At 40.8% G+C, this 16,873-nt stretch overlaps 1 protein-coding gene across 1 annotated transcript; it reads left to right on the top strand.

The window, feature by feature from the left end:
• Positions 1–1,421: 1,421 nt before the first annotated feature.
• Positions 1,422–16,366, top strand: LOC117561988 (solute carrier family 17 member 9-like; the record flags this gene model as incomplete). Its single annotated transcript, XM_034239743.1, is given in 6 exon segments — positions 1,422–1,653; positions 11,700–11,897; positions 12,163–12,302; positions 14,561–14,660; positions 15,038–15,162; positions 16,276–16,366. Coding segments are annotated over 6 exon segments (770 nt in total), but the record flags the coding sequence as incomplete, so codon positions are not given.
• Positions 16,367–16,873: the final 507 nt, after the last annotated feature.

Raw genomic sequence — 16,873 nt, forward strand, 5'->3', positions numbered from 1 at the left:
CTACTTCTTACATGTTGAACTCAAATACCTGTACTTTCTACTTCTTACATGTTGAACACAAATACCTGTACTTTCTACTTCTTACATGTTGAACTCAAATACCTGTACTTTCTACTTCTTACATGTTGAACTCAAATACCTGTACTTTCTACTTCTTACATGTTGAACTCAAATACCTGTACTTTCTACTTCTCACATGTTGAACTCAAATACCTGTACTTTCTACTTCTTACATGTTGAACCCAAATACCTGTACTTTCTACTTCTTACATGTTGAACACAAATACCTGTACTTTCTACTTCTTACATGTTGAACTCAAATACCTGTACTTTCTACTTCTTACATGTTGAACTCAAATACCTGTACTTCTACTTCTCACATGTTGAACTCAAATACCTGTACTTTCTACTTCTTACATGTTGAACTCAAATACCTGTACTTTCTACTTCTTACATGTTGAACCCCAAATACCTGTACTTTCTACTTCTTACATGTTGAACACAAATACCTGTACTTTCTACTTCTTACATGTTGAACTCAAATACCTGTACTTTCTACTTCTTACATGTTGAACTCAAATACCTGTACTTTCTACTTCTTACATGTTGAACTCAAATACATGTACTTTCTACTTCTTACATGTTGAACACAAATACCTGTACTTTCTACTTCTCACATGTTGAACTCAAATACCCTGTACTTTCTACTTCTTACATGTTGAACTCAAATACCTGTACTTTCTACTTCTCACATGTTGAACACAAATACCTGTACTTTCTACTTCTACATGTTGAACTCAAATACCTGTACTTTCTACTTCTTACATGTTGAACACAAATACCTGTACTTTCTACTTCTTACATGTTGAACTCAAATACCTGTACTTTCTACTTCTCTCATTTCCCAAACAGCTGGTTCCTTTAGTCTGAATGTGTGTTTGATGCGTGATCATTATCTTTAGAGTCATTGCGTGCCTATTGATTTGAACACGATCCGTGTATCCATCATTTCCTGGTCTTCTCTAAAGAAGAGGGACCAATGGAAACGTTGTCATGTTGCCGTTGTTCAGCATGGAAACATTCATTAGCTAACAATGACATTATTGTTCTATTGATATAAAGGGAGGTCAGGTACTCTTTAAAGCAGCTGCTAGTTATGGGTACTTTTTACTGAAGTATATTTCAAAGCCTCTTTACTTTGACTTGAGTAAAGAAGTTTAGTCAGTACTTCTACTTTTACCAGAGTATTTTTAAACACCAGTATCTGTACTTCTACTTGAGTAAAGATGTGTGTATTCTGCCCTCTCTGATATACGGCAGAGCTTCCTGTCCTCTACTGGGGAAATATTGAAATGTTCTTGCTCTCTGTGAAACCATGTAAATCACGAGCAGCTTCTCTTTCTGGGTTTTGTTTCAACAAGTCGTACCTGTTTGTCCTGCCAGTGAGAGGAGGAGGAGGAGGAGGAGGAAGGCGGGGAGGGAGAGCTGAAGTACTCTCAGAGCGGTCAGACACTGAGGGAAACACTGATCTGATCACATGGAGGACAGACACACAGCCAGAGACGGCAGGAAACACCTGAGCTATCCTCAGCTGGATTGTGAGACGTATGGAGGACGTGTTTCCAGCGGAGAGGACAGGAAGCTGTGGCCCAGGTGAGACAGGAATCTAAAACATGTGGAACAGCCGGTTAGCTTTACATGACAGTAACATGACATGGTTCTTAAAATGAGTCATGCTTTGTTTTTTTCATTCATGTTTTCTAAGTTAGTCATTGTGAAATAATACTGCTGCTGGGTGTATTGTATTACTGGCTGATACTTCACTTGTATAGGTTCACTTTCCCCTTACTTTGTTTTTCTTTGATTTGTACTTACTTTATTTTACGGACGTATGAACCTATACTTTTACTCAAGTACAAGATCTGAGTACTTCTCCCAACTCTGAATATGACAATATAATAAACAGCAAAGTAAAAGAGGGTAGATACGACCTCTCCCCACCTCTGTTGCTCACCCCCGCGTCACCCGCGTCATTGCTGATGTGTTTCAACAACAACAACAACAACAATGGCGGATCACAGGGTTGCGTTCCTGCTCCAGACGCTACTGACCATGATACAGATGTTAGAGCAACATCTACAGCTCCTCTACCACCACCATCAGCAGCAAGTGGACATGGAGAACTACATGAACTACATGTTGCTAAATCCACCGCGGAGAATAAACAGAAGGGCAACCAGGCAACCATGGCAACCATGCTCGCGGGGTCTTATTCGCTGATTTTGGTGTATTTTGTGGCGGAAGTACAGCGCCACTTACAGGCCCGGCATATGTACTACAGCGTCTCCAGCGGGTCGAGCGTTTCCGTGTGGACGGACACGTTTCTTGAGCCGTGTGGACGGAAGATTTTTTTATATCGAATTCGTCTCCGTGTGGTCGAAGTTACTAGTAATTTTGTAGATTTATTTGCAGTTACTCTACATCTTAATTGACACATATATAATAAAGTATTATAGGTTAAGCTACCCAGTAATATATCAAACAATTAAAGTGCAACAATAAAGTGATGAATACATAAATGTACGAATCATTTCAAACTTTCTTTTAAATATCTGCTGCTTAAAATATTACTTTTACTTTTACCATTTTTAGTGTTGGACTTTAACTTGTAACTGAGTATTTGTACCCTGTTATTTTTGCTTCTTTTACTTAATGATTTGAGTATTTCTTCCACCGCTGACTGAAACAAACTTACTTAACAAGCTTTTACTAATTACTGAACAAGATATTCCTGTTTTACAGAGGGGTGATTGATTGTAAAATATATAAAACACAAGACAAAGAAAGGCATAACATTTAAAAACGTATTTCAAACATGGTCCCTGGTGATATGACCAGATAATCACACACATAATCAAAATCCCTGAAACAATACGCAAAGACAAACAAAGGACCAAGAGGGAAACAACAGAGAGGCCCTACTATGGTCCTTCTCCTGTAACTTTAGGTCATGGTCCCCAGAGGATGAATAACATTTACTTTGGTAATCCTTTAAGTCTCAAAGATCTCCATTTCATTCTCTTTGCAAAGACAATTTTTAAAGGATGTGTTTTCAAATCTGACTCAAGCCACAGACAGAGATGGTAAAACTGCAAATACAAGCGCTTGTATCAGAGGATCAGTGTCTCTATTATCTATATATATATAGAGGCTTCAAAGCTTTTCAACATGTTAATGCTTCCAATACTATCAGCCTTGTCTACTTTGAGTTTAGTGAGCAAATACTAGGTGGTAAACATGGCGAACATAATGCCTGCTGAATATTTGCATAACAGTGGACCCGAGTTCAATCTCCTCTTCACGCAACAGTAACAAACAGCAGAAGGGCCTAAACGTGTTCCCTTCGAAGATCCAAACTGAAACTGAATGGAGGGGTATCAGCCAAACAAAACCGCCTTGTATTTAATTGTATTGTTAAAATGCTAAATGGTACTCGCATAATTAAGGATTAAGGATCCTACTTATAGCATGCATTTAACAATTCTACGTATTTGAGTATTATGACTTACCAAAACATATAAAACAACATAAAATGTCGCAATAAAACACAAGTTGGGCAGAATCGAGCCATAAAGTGAGCTTATTTTGGAGCCTGCACTGTAGGGAAAAACATTTTTAATGCACTGTATTTCTTCCTATTCTGCTCCTTTAACATTTGTTCTTAAAGACTACTGTAAATAAAAAGTCCCTGATGTCAAACTTCTTATGTTTAGAAGGAGGCCGATGTGAAGTCCCCAATGTTTAAATAGCCACTGTTCGTTTTCCCCATGCAAAACCAAACTCACTTCATGTGTTTCTAGCGTGTAAAGCCTGTGTTGCAGAACAACAATAAATGATCCTTTAATATTTGAATAGTGACTTTGTAGCATGCTGATGTTAGCATTTGGCTCAGAGAACAGACTGTTGTTTCAGTAGCAGTTGATGTTACCGGTTTGGCACTCGTGTCTCGACATGCGCTGCAAAAATGTAAAATCTTGCCAAGTATATTTATCTAATTTCTAGTCAGAATATGTCGTTACACTTGATGTATTTAGACCAGGCATCTTAAGCATCTTTTTAAGTCAAAGTCTCTTAAAAACATCTTATTTTATAGGAACATCTCCAACTAACATCAGAAAACAGAAAATGTCTAAGCATTGCTGGCTTTTTTTGTTAGAAATTCCCTAATTCTGGTCAAATATAGTTCAAAATAAGTTTTCCCAGCTAAATATAAGATCTAATTAATTTAATTATCCCATCTTTACTGAAGCCATTTTGTTCAATTGGAAGACTTGTGCACTTATTAAAAGCGAAAACACCTTGTTTTTATTATATATTTACTTGCTTTTGGAGCAGCATTTTTTACAGTGTGTGTATATTGGTTTTCACCAGGACGCAAAAATTATCCACGTCAATTATTAAAACCGGTTTCCCTTCATGTTTATAGGTCCGTGCTGCATTAGACACTGTCTTCCATTAAATAATTAGTTTGACTGGAAAAACTGGGCAGGACTTTAGTAGCTCTGTACTGAACTGGTTTAAATGTTATCCTACTCTAAAGAGTCCTCTCCTGCTGATGTTCAGGTGTATATCAGTATGTAGTGTCTCTACTCTAAAGAGTCCTCTCCTGCTGATGTTCAGGTGTATATCAGTATGTAGTGTCTCTACTTTAAAGAGTCCTCTCCTGCTCATGTTCAGGTGTATATCAGTATGTAGTGTCTCTACTCTAAAGAGTCCTCTCCTGCTGATGTTCAGGTTTATATTAGTATGTAGTCTCTCTACTCTAAAGAGTCCTCTCCTGCTGATGTTCAGGTGTATATCAGTATGTAGTGTCTCTACTCTAAAGAGTCCTCTCCTGCTGATGTTCAGGTGTATATCAGTGTGTAGTGTCTCTACTTTAAAGAGTCCTCTCCTGCTGATGTTCAGGTGTATATCAGTGTGTAGTGTCTCTACTTTAAAGAGTCCTCTCCTGCTGATGTTCAGGTGTATATCAGTATGTAGCGTATCTACTTTAAAGAGTCCTCTCCTGCTGATGTTCAGGTGTATATCAGTATGTAGTGTCTCTACTTTAAAGAGTCCTCTCCTGCTGATGTTCAGGTGTATATCAGTGTGTAGTGTCTCTACTTTAAAGAGTCCTCTCCTGCTGATGTTCAGGTGGATATCAGTATGTAGTGTCTCTACTTTAAAGAGTCCTCTCCTGCTGATGTTCAGGTGTATATCAGTATGTAGTGTCTCTACTTTAAAGAGTCCTCTCCTGCTGATGTTCAGGTGTATATCAGTATGTAGCGTCTCTACTTTAAAGAGTCCTCTCCTGCTAATGTTCAGGTGTATATCAGTATGTAGTGTCTCTACTTTAAAGAGTCCTCTTCTGCTGATGTTCAGGTGTATATCTGTATGTAGTGTCTCTACTTTAAAGAGTCCTCTCCTGCTGATGTTCAGGTGTATATCAGTATGTAGTGTCTCTACTTTAAAGAGTCCTCTTCTGCTGATGTTCAGGTATATCAGTATGTACTGTAGTGTCTGTACTTTAAAGAGTCCTCTCCTGTTGATGTTCAGGTGTCATTTAAATAACTTGGAATACTTCTTGTTAGGGATGCTCCGATCGCCAATTTCGGGGCCGGAATCAGTATCGGCCGATACCGATCGCCGATCCGATCGAGTGGGCGGGGCCTAAATGGAAGATTTAAACATCACTTTAAATCTTCCATTTAAAGTGATGTTTAAAACTCAGTTAATGCTCATTCACTGGAGCTTCCACAAACAACAATCAACTTAATTATTACATTCAAATGATGTACATTATTCAAGTTTACATTCACTTTGGAGAATAACACGGGAGAAATGAGCGGAAGCGCTCTCTTTTCCTCTCTCTCTCTCTCTCTCTCTCTCTCTCTCTCTCTCTCTCTCTCTCTCTCTCTCTCTCTCTCTCTCTCTCTCTCTCTCTCTCTCTCCTGACAGCCTGTCAGTATCTCATGCAGCTCACTGATCCAGTAATGAGTGACCCGACAATGAAGAATCAATATATTTATAATAACTAGTTTAGCTTGTTCCAGAGGTAGATAAAATAGCTAAGTGTGTTAGGTCTAACTCTTACGGTACGTCCAGAGCCGTATAATAGAAGAGTTATGACATCTCCGTTCATTCCAATGGACCACTTTTTTTACAGCAATGGCGGATCGTGGAGCCTCTCATTCGTTCCCCGGAAGTTAGCGCCAAGGCTAGCAGAGCGGTAGAGTTGCAGCATAATAACCGTTCGTGACGGACTTTTAAAGGTAAGAAGAAGTTTAAAGATTTATATTGCGGATATTATCAGTACATCTGATTCAATTGAACATGTGTATTAAAGGATGTCAGTGGATTATCCCTAAATCAGTAGATTTAGGGAACGTTTACAGATAACAGATCAAGCTAGGATACCGAAGCAAGTTAGCAACAGACGTTGAACAACCTTTTAATTGTAAATTCCGTTCTCTTAATGTCATTTGGTCCAACGTTGTTGAATTAGAGAAGAGGGGCTTCTAAACGGGATTGTATGCGGGGGTGGAGGGAGTTAAATATTAGATAAATATAACTTTGGTGCGTGTAAGAGTGAGTGTTTTTAGCAGAGCCATATTGTGTCCTTGTGATTATGTTGATTATTACCTGCCTGTATAATGTTGCAGCTCAGCTGATTTTGGATTGATGGCAAAGGGAGAGGGACTTAAGTGAGAGTGAAAACACAAGGTAAGTTTAATACTACTGTTGTATATAAGTAAGCATACTAAACATGTATTATATCACTGTATTATATAAGTAATCTTGTTAGTAACCTACTGTATGGCAGGTGGAGGGGCAGTGATGTTACAGGTGGAGGAGCAAAACTGCAAGACTGCAAACTCACAAGACAGAGAAATCAAAGTTTGTTCTCCAGAGAAGAGGTTGATTTCACTTCAATTTTTTATTTCATATTTTCTAAAGATGTGGAAATGGCAACAAAAAAACACGTGAGAGCTGTAACCAAGACAACTGTAACAACAGGAGTAGAGAGCCACCAAGGTTTTTCAAGTCCCTCTCTTACTCCATTTTGCCAACCCAAACTTCCAGGTACATGACGGGACACCTTGCTTGTTTTTGTTGTTTGCTCTCCTCTGGCTGGGTGCTGGCAGGTGGAGGGCAGTGATGTTGGCAGGTGGAGGGGCAGTGATGTTACGGGTGGAGGGGCAGTGATGTTAGCTGGGTGCTGGCAGGTGGAAGAGCAATGTTTAGTCCAAATATTTCCATTGCAACGGCTAATGGAAATGATTGCAGCTGTGGATCTGTTTGGGGGTTGCTGGATGTGGTAGCTTGGCTGCTGTTGTTCCTTTTCACCTTTTTGGATTGGCTCTTGCTTCCAAAATGGCCATCTTTTAATTTTATTTTTTTTCTGTCATTTCTGATTTGTTTTGCCTCAATTCTCAGCCTCAGCCGTATGAATCTTTTTACGAGTTGTTGTTGTACTCCACAGCATGACGGAAGCCTGCTGGAGAGGGCCTGAGCTTCTTTCTCCAAGACACCCACTGCGTTGGGGAGCTGCATGAGGGAGGAACCAGTCTTGGTCCTAAATAGTTCCTCAATTTGGTGAATGAAGTCAAAGGCTTCTTGGGAGGGACGACAAAGAGCACCTGCCTTGAAGTCTTTCAAGTCCACTAACAAGCTGTTGTCACCAGAAGGACTCTCATCATGGTGCTCTGTTGCAATTTTGCATTTTTCACAGATGCTGGCAAACTTGATGATTTTGTGGACGATGTAGCCTGCAAGATGGAAGAGAATACATTTCTCAGTTTTTGTGAGGTCAGGTGCTGCTGCTCTGTTCACCGCCATCAGCTGTTCCACTCTGACTGATGGAGTGATTTTTGGCTCCCCTGTGTCATCCCTTCTTCCCTCAATCTTTGAGACTAATGTAAGTAGAAGACATGGCACTGTAAATGTTCGAACATTTAAAATATTATACCACTTAAAAATAAGAAATATTACTTTTGTTACTAAGAGTTCATACTTATTATACCTGTGTCACCTTTCACACTATAGCTGTGATCATGAGCTATGGGCTTTGTAGATACAGGTCCCGGGGTGAATCGTGGTGCAGGGGCCCTTCTCTTTTTGACCACAGGGCGATGCACGAAGATGGTGGGTATAGCCTCTGCTCTCAGCCTAGTCTTGCCCTTTTTTGTCTTGACAAACTGGTCTGCATCAAAATGTGCCTGCGGAGTGACTTGAGGTTACTTCACACACAGAACAACTGTGTCTGAATCTTGTCTGCCCACATACATATTCCATAGTGGTTGAATACACAGTATTAGGAAACACTTGGACATGTTACACTCATTACATACTGTATATAAAATATGACCAAGAATGTGAGACAACTTTATAGAAATTCATATCACATCTGTTACTGATGCCATTTGTCATATTTTATTAAATTCACAAATAATAAAGTTCCATAACTTCAGTTGGGAACAAAGACCACACCTTATCTCCCCAAGGCAATTTCCCATCCAATAGGTGTGCTGTGTGTGTATAACCCTTTCTCCTGTCTTTTTATCCCTCTTTCAGCACAAGAACCAGAGGGGGATTCAATGGAGCCTGAATACCTGCACTGAGACCCTCACCCTGCACCCTGAGTCTCAACTCTCAAGTGTTTTTCAAGCCTTTCCCTGTTTTTTTGTATTAAACAAAACATTAAGCTTTCCCAATGGTGTGGTTTTCGTTTTGTGAAAAAGTGCAAATGCAGTGTTTGTATATAATTACCTCACATATTTTTTTGCTGTTGGTCGTGAAATTGCTCCTGCTTCCTCCGCTCTGTGTCAGTGGGGAAGCTGTACATTCGTACTCCTTTCTCGGAGCGATTTGAGCATCCCCAGGCAGCACAGCAAACCATGGTGGGGAGGCAGCACAGCAAACCAGGACAACACGGAGGAAAAGGCACAGACAAACTGCATGATATGCTATTCAATGTTTATTGAATTCCATGTATTTGCAATGGATGTTCCTAAAACAACACATTTAACATCATCATCATGCTGCTGCTGCTAGTCTTTTGATAGTCACCTGTCGGTCTCCTGTCCTTTCTGAAAGCCATAAAGATGACATTAGTCATTTAGATAACTTGTGTCCTTAATTACCATGGTTACTGAAACTACCATGAATTTAAGAAAATGGTAGAATTTAATCTGAATTTTAAAGCATTACTTTAGATCCCCTCCCTCTAAATATATCAATAAACATTAGAAAGTGATGCTCCTGACTACCATACAAGTTTAAGAAGATAATATTGGTTTTAAAGAATTCAAAGCTATAAATAAACAGCAACAGGCTCTTTAACCAAGGCACTGCTAGCCTAACATGTAAACTAGTTGTTCACACTAATCCTAATATTATCACTTAATATTAGCAAATTATATTTTATTTTTTAAAACATATTGATGTAAATACATACACATATCGATTTGTTGTATAAATATTGCAAATTAAAACCTTTATTCACTAATAATGACCAAAAATCGTAGTTCTATCTCCTGTTATCAATGCATTCACATTGCCCGCCATGAACTTCCGGGGAACGATCCTCGTCTACATGAACCACGTGACGATAACCGTTTTTGAACTTCCGTTGTCGTAACTCTTCTATTATACGGCTCTGGGTACGTCCACACAGCAGCTTTTCAAAAATCTTGAAAATCTTGGAGCTGGGCGTGTCTGAAAGCTTGGGGATTTTTTGCGAGCAACGCGACCAACAACCAATCACATGAATCTCCCGCCCCCGACATACAAAGCAAAAAACCCCGGGGATTTTATGCGAGCAATATATATATATATAAACTCCCCAAACCGGACGAAAACTTACCAGTTTCACCCACTGTCTCTGCCACCTCCCTCCATGCCTGGTTCCTCCGGTTTGTATCCCGTTAATAGTTCTGGTCGTAAAGAACCGGGTGATTTGCTACCGTAATTTCTCGTTTGGAATATGAGGAAATGAACTGCGGTCTGGTTCTCCCTGTGTGTGTGTTTCGCTGCGCTTACCTGTCCGGTGGGCGGAGCTGCAGGATTTCTGCTTCACACACGTTGCATACCGCTATTTTACTGTCTTTTCGGACACCTTAAAATAATGCCAGACCGGTGAAGCCATTTTGGCGAGCTTGTTTTGCCGCACACAGAGAAAAGTGTCATGTATTTTACGTCATGCGATCGGCTCTCGCGATCGGCATGTTTAGAGAGCACCGATCGATCGGTAGAGAGTGAGTATCGGCCGATCTCGATCGGTGACCGATCGATCGGAGCATCCCTACTTCTTGTCTTTAGGTAACAACACATCTGATTACACAAATATGACTAGAGGAGTTCCTCAAGGCTCCATCCTGGGGCCTCTTCTCTTTAACATATACAAGCTTACACTTACGTAGATTTAAAAACAACAACAAATGATGTTATTTTATGCAGATGACACAGAAATGTACAACCATCTTACCAGGGAACTATGGTTCATTACAAGCACTAAGCAAATGCATTGAACAAATCGATGTGTTCGAACCATCTTTAAAACAAAGACAAATGATTGTTATTGGAGCCAACGAGGTGTGATTAAAAGTCAGCACTCCGCTTTAATCAGCAATTTTAAAAGCCACAGACAGGCCCAGAAGTCTAGGTGTAGTCATAGACTCAGACATCAATTTCAGCAGACGAGTCATCCTACTATTACCTGACCGATATATCCAGGATTGAAGTGTCAGCAGGATTTGGAAAAACGTGTCCATGCATTTATCTTCAGTAGACTAGTCGACAACTGTTGTGTTTTGGGGGATTTGAGGTCTTTGCACCGACTTCCTGTCCGTCAAATTGACTTTAAAATACTACCGTTTGTCTTTTATGCTCAATATATCTGGAACAAACTCCCAGAAATCATTGTATAGCACTGTAACTGTTATTAGTTTTATAGCCATTTTTTGTAAAACACTTTGATTTGACCTCTTGTTGAGATGTGCTGGCTCAGATAGATAGAAAGATAGACGGACGGACATACGGACAGACAGAAACACAGACAGACGGACGGACGGACATACGGACATACGGACAGAAACACGGACGGACGGACGGACGGACATACGGACAGACAGACAGAAACACAGACAGACGGACAGACATACAAACAGACAGACAGACAGACGGACAGACAGACAGACAGACGGACAGACAGACGGACAGAGAGACAGACAGACGGACGGACGGACGGACGGACAAACAGACGGACAGACAGACAGACAGACGGACAGACAGACAAACAGACGGACGGACAGACAGACGGACAGAGAGACGGACAGACAGACAGACAGACAGACAGACGGACAGACAGACGGACGGACAGACAGACGGACAGAGAGACAGACGGACGGACGGACGGACGGACAGACAGACGGACAAACAGACAGACAGACAGACAGACGGACAAACAGACAGACGGACAGACAGACACTTAGAAATGTTTTTTTTTCACAGCAGCATTTTGACAGTAAATCTTCAGGAATCAACAAATCACTTAAAAAATAGAATAAAATATAAATAAAACATTGCGGTTAACAGTAAAACACTTTGATGTTACCTCTTGTTGAGATGTGCTTTACAGATAAATGTTCCCTACCTTGCAGACCTCTGGCTCAGAAGTGGACGGTGGTGCTGTTTTGGGGAACGTGCCTGCTGTACTGCGCCCGCATGGCGATGCCCATCTGCTCCGTGTCCATGGCCGCCTCCTTCCACTGGAGCAAGATCGACTCGGGTCTGGTGCTGGGGGGATTCTTCTGGGGCTACTGCTTCACTCAGATCCTGGGAGGACACATCAGTGACAAGTAGGGAATTAAGATGTCAAACGATAAGATAAGATTCACTTTATTGAGCCTAAATTGGGACATGAGCAGCATGTTAAAACAAGGCAGTGCACATCATTTGAAAAATGACGGAAAAGGATTGGGGCCACATGAAAAGAAAATGTGGGGATGTGAAGAAAATAAATGTGGCCCTAATCCTCTTGCGTATGGTACCGAGATGTTGCAGTAGGCAGGAATGATTTCATGTACAGCTTTTTGATAACCTCTTCTCTGTGTGTTGCTTCAGGGTGGGAGGGGAGCGCGTCCTCTTCATCTCGGCCGCCTCCTGGTCTCTGATCACAGCTGTGACTCCTCTGCTGGCTCACTTAGGATCTCACACCCTCGCTCTCATGACCCTCGCCAGGTTCCTCATGGGACTCACACAGGGTGAGTCCTGTTCACGTTATAGGGAGATACCAAGACCTCCACTAAGTCTGTTTGCACACACACATTAAAGGTCACCTATTATGCAGAATCCACTTATTCATGTCTCTTCTACATCAACATGTGTCCCCTCTTCTTCATGTCTCTTCTACATCAACATGTGTCCCCTCTTCTTCATGTCTCTTCTACATCAACATGTGTCCCCTCTTCTCCATGTCTCTTCTACATCAACATGTGTCCCCTCTTCTTCATGTCTCTTCTACATCAACATGTGTCCCCTCTTCTTCATGTCTCTTCTACATCAACATGTGTCCCCTCTTCTCCATGTCTCTTCTACATCAACATGTGTCCCCTCTTCTTCATGTCTCTTCTACATCAACATGTGTCCCCTCTTCTTCATGTCTCTTCTACATCAACATGTGTCCCCTCTTCTCCATGTCTCTTCTACATCAACATGTGTCCCCTCTTCTTCATGTCTCTTCTACATCAACATGTGTCCCCTCTCCTTCATGTCTCTTCTACATCAACATGTGTCCCCTCTTCTTCACGTCTCTTCTACATCAACATGTGTCCCCTCTTCTTCATGTCTCTTCTACATCAACATGTGTCCCCTCTTCTTCATGTCTCTTCTACATCAACATGTGTCCCCTCTTCTCCATGTCTCTTCCTCATCAACATGTGTCCCCTCTTCTTCATGTCTCTTCTACATCAACATGTGTCCCCTCTTCTTCATGTCTCTTCTACATCAACATGTGTCCCCTCTTCTCCATGTCTCTTCTTCATCAACATGTGTCCCCTCTTCTTCATGTCTCTTCTACATCAACATGTGTCCCCTCTTCTTCATGTCTCTTCTACATCAACATGTGTCCCCTCTTCCTCATGTCTCTTCTACATCAACGTGTCCCCTCTTCTTCATGTCTCTTCTACATCAACATGTGTCCCCTCTTCTTCATGTCTCTTATACATCAACATGTGTCCCCTCTTCTTCATGTCTCTTCTACATCAACATGTGTCCCCTCTTCTCCGTGTCTCTTCTGCATCAACATGTGTCCCCTCTTCTTCATGTCTCTTCTACATCAACATGTGTCCCCTCTTCTTCATGTCTCTTCTACATCAACATGTGTCCCCTCTTCTTCATGTCTCTTCTACATCAACATGTGTCCCCTCTTCTTCATGTCTCTTCTACATCAACATGTGTCCCCTCTTCTTCATGTCTCTTCTACATCAACATGTGTCCCCTCTTCTTCATGTCTCTTCTACATCACCATGTGTCCCCTCTGTGGAAAGAGACTCTAAGTTTCAGGAACAAAGATTCTCTCTCTTTTTGATCCATTTCTATAAAAACCTGTCTGAAAATGAGCTGATCAGATTTTGGCCACTTTGTGATGTCATAACGATGTGTTGTCTTGTGTAACCATTAGCCAATCAGCAACCAAGGTAACCCCCCCCCCCCCCCTTATCACCTGAATCTCCTCCTAGAGCACCTTTGAGTTCTTTGTAACCAAATGTCTCTCAGAGGGGCGTGGGGAGGGGCTCCTTATTTTCATCTAAAGTAACAGAGTATCAGCACACAATTATTTGGTCTTTCGTTACTGTACATATATTTTATTCCACTTCTATTTCTACGATTTCAATCATATTCATACTGCTATATATTTTTTTATTGTTATTACAGTTTTCTTCATATAGTTTTCTGTGTTTTTAATGTAGTTAAATTCCCCGTATGTGTTAACCTACTTGGTAATAAACCTATTTCTGATCCATCAGTGACAGATCATGGGTGTTCCTGCCATGAAATAGGGATCCTATTGAATCAGAGTTCCTCTATTCGTCCCAAAGAGGGGACGTTTAGAAAGTTACAGCAAAGAGACAATAATGATACAGACAAGATCAAAACAGCATTTAGAAAAGTGGCATGCACACATATTAAAAAATCAACATCTAATAATAATGACACTCCAAGTAGCAGCATTATACACGTGAGTGAAACAAGTAGAAAGTATTGAAGTAGCTGCAGGGTGACAGCAGTAAATACTGTGACTACTGGTATTTAAGTATGTATTGCACACTGGTGTATCACATCATTGCTGTTATAGCCGTTAGCTGAATCTGTTCTTCCTTGTTCTGAGCTTCGTCCTTCCTTATCAATGAAACTTGTCCCCAATGTGAGAGTGAATGCGTCTCTGTTTTGTTGATTGTAATTAAAGCTTGACTTGATCAATGATGACATCTGAGGAAACTGAGTGTGTAATGTCTTATAGGAGTTTTTTTTCCATCTTTGGCCAGCCTCTGCTCTCAGAGAGTTCTGGAAGGAGAGAGAGGGTTTCTGATGAGCACCATGAACAGTGGGGCAAATCTGGGGTAACACACACACACACACACACACACACACACACACACACACACACACACACACACACACACACACACAACACACACACACACACACACACACACACACACACACACACACACACACACACACACACACACACACACACACACACACACACACACACACACACACAGACACACACACACCCCCACCCCCACACACACACACACACACACACACACACACACACACACACCACACACAAACCACACACACACACACCCCCCCACACACACACACACACACACACCCCACACACACACACACCCCATACACACACACACACACACACACACACACACACACACACTCCATGTCTGACGGCTTTCTGCTGCTGTTTCAGGGCTCTGACGGCGGGGGGGATGGGCTCTCTGATGCTGGAGGAGTACGGCTGGGAGAGTTTGTTTTACAGCATCGGAGCTCTGGCCGGACTCTGGGCTCTCGTCGTCTGGCTGTGTTTACTGAAAGGTGCACTACACTCCCAGAATGCAACAGAACAACTGGTAGTCTATTGTTGTTGCTCTAATTGACCTGTTTTGAATGTTATCATCCCGCTGAACGCCCGTTATCGCCCACATTCAAATACTTCAGACGGGACAAAGTGCATGTTGCAGAAGGGAAACTTAAAGAGGAGCGTCGCCATTTTAAACCTGGTCTTTATATTCAGAAAGCTCTGGTTGGGATCAAATGATGATGATTGTTGAATGCATTATCACTACATTGATTGAGTGATTGAAGTGATCCATGCACCCAACTGTGTTTGATTGGAAGGGCTGAAAAAAGACACAAGACATCAACAACAACAACAACAAAATATTTACAACTGGACTTTCTGCATTTTTCATTTATGGAACAAGGCCAACATTCACACCGAGAAGCGGCTCTGTGTCTGGGGGTTAATGAACATATATTTATATACTTATATTCCCGTGCCTTCATACATTTTCCAGTTTTCCAGCGATGTGGGACCGGGCAAACAAAGATTGTCTTCCCTTATTTTATTTCATTAAGTAATTGTTTTTCTCCTTTAACTAAATGTATGTGTACATTGGCATGAATCTGTAAACCAAACGTTTGGCTAGTTGCACAGAGCTAGAAATACTCATGTTGAAAACACCAATTGTTGCGCTTAGTCCAAACATGCTGTATACATGTATGAAGACAACAAGAACTAACAACAACTGTCTTTTTAAATATCAATTGTTCGAATTGAAAAGTCTAAGAGTGCTGCGTACAAGTCTAACAGGTTATCCTAAAGTATAACATAATGCAACATGCTATGAACTCGTTTTAAAATACAAAATATCTCTTAATAAAAGCCTCAAAATATTCAGATTATCCAAATTAAATAAGCTGTTTCCATGTCTCCTATCAAAGTCAGAATAATGTAATATCACATCCTGGGGAATATATATTTTATGTGTTATTATTTAAATTGCATTTCCAAATTGTTGTTTACTTCATCAAACTTTCTGTTGTTGTTGTTGTTGTTGTTGCTGTATGATAAACAGTGTAATGATATTCATGATACACAGTGTTGTGTTTTTCCTCATGCATCTCATTCATTGATGTGTGTTTCAGGAGTAGAAGTACCCCCGAGGCCGAAGAACCCGAAAGACCCTCAGTGGAGTTTATCCAGATGGCTGAGTCTCGTCAAAAAGCCTCCTGTCTGGTACTGCTTTATATACTTGATTTACTTTCTGCAGAGGTGTAAAGTGACTAAGTAGATTTACTCAAGTACTGTACTTAAGTACACGTCTAAGGTACTTGTACTTTAATTGAGTATTTCCATGTTATGCTACTGTGTACTTTTACTCCACTACATGTATTTAATCCCTTTAGTTACTTCACAGATGTGGATGAATGATGTGAAATCTAACCAAGTGTTAAATCAGACTTTAGTTCCACCTGGAGTAAATCCACCAGCTACCCTGCAGTATACAAAGTCATTCAAACTAGCTGCACCTTTACCAGCTTTGAGAACACTTTCATGATCAATCATTATAAAACATATCATATATATTATTCTGAAATGGACCAATCTGCACAACGACTACTTTTACTGTCGTTACTTTCACTATATTTTGATGATCATACTTTTCTACTTTCACTTGAGGAACATTTTGAATGCAGGACTTTTACTAAAACAGAGTATTCCTACACTCTGGTACTTTTACTT

This window comes from Gymnodraco acuticeps, unplaced genomic scaffold, assembly GCF_902827175.1.
Source record: "Gymnodraco acuticeps unplaced genomic scaffold, fGymAcu1.1, whole genome shotgun sequence".
NCBI lineage: Eukaryota > Metazoa > Chordata > Actinopteri > Perciformes > Bathydraconidae > Gymnodraco > Gymnodraco acuticeps.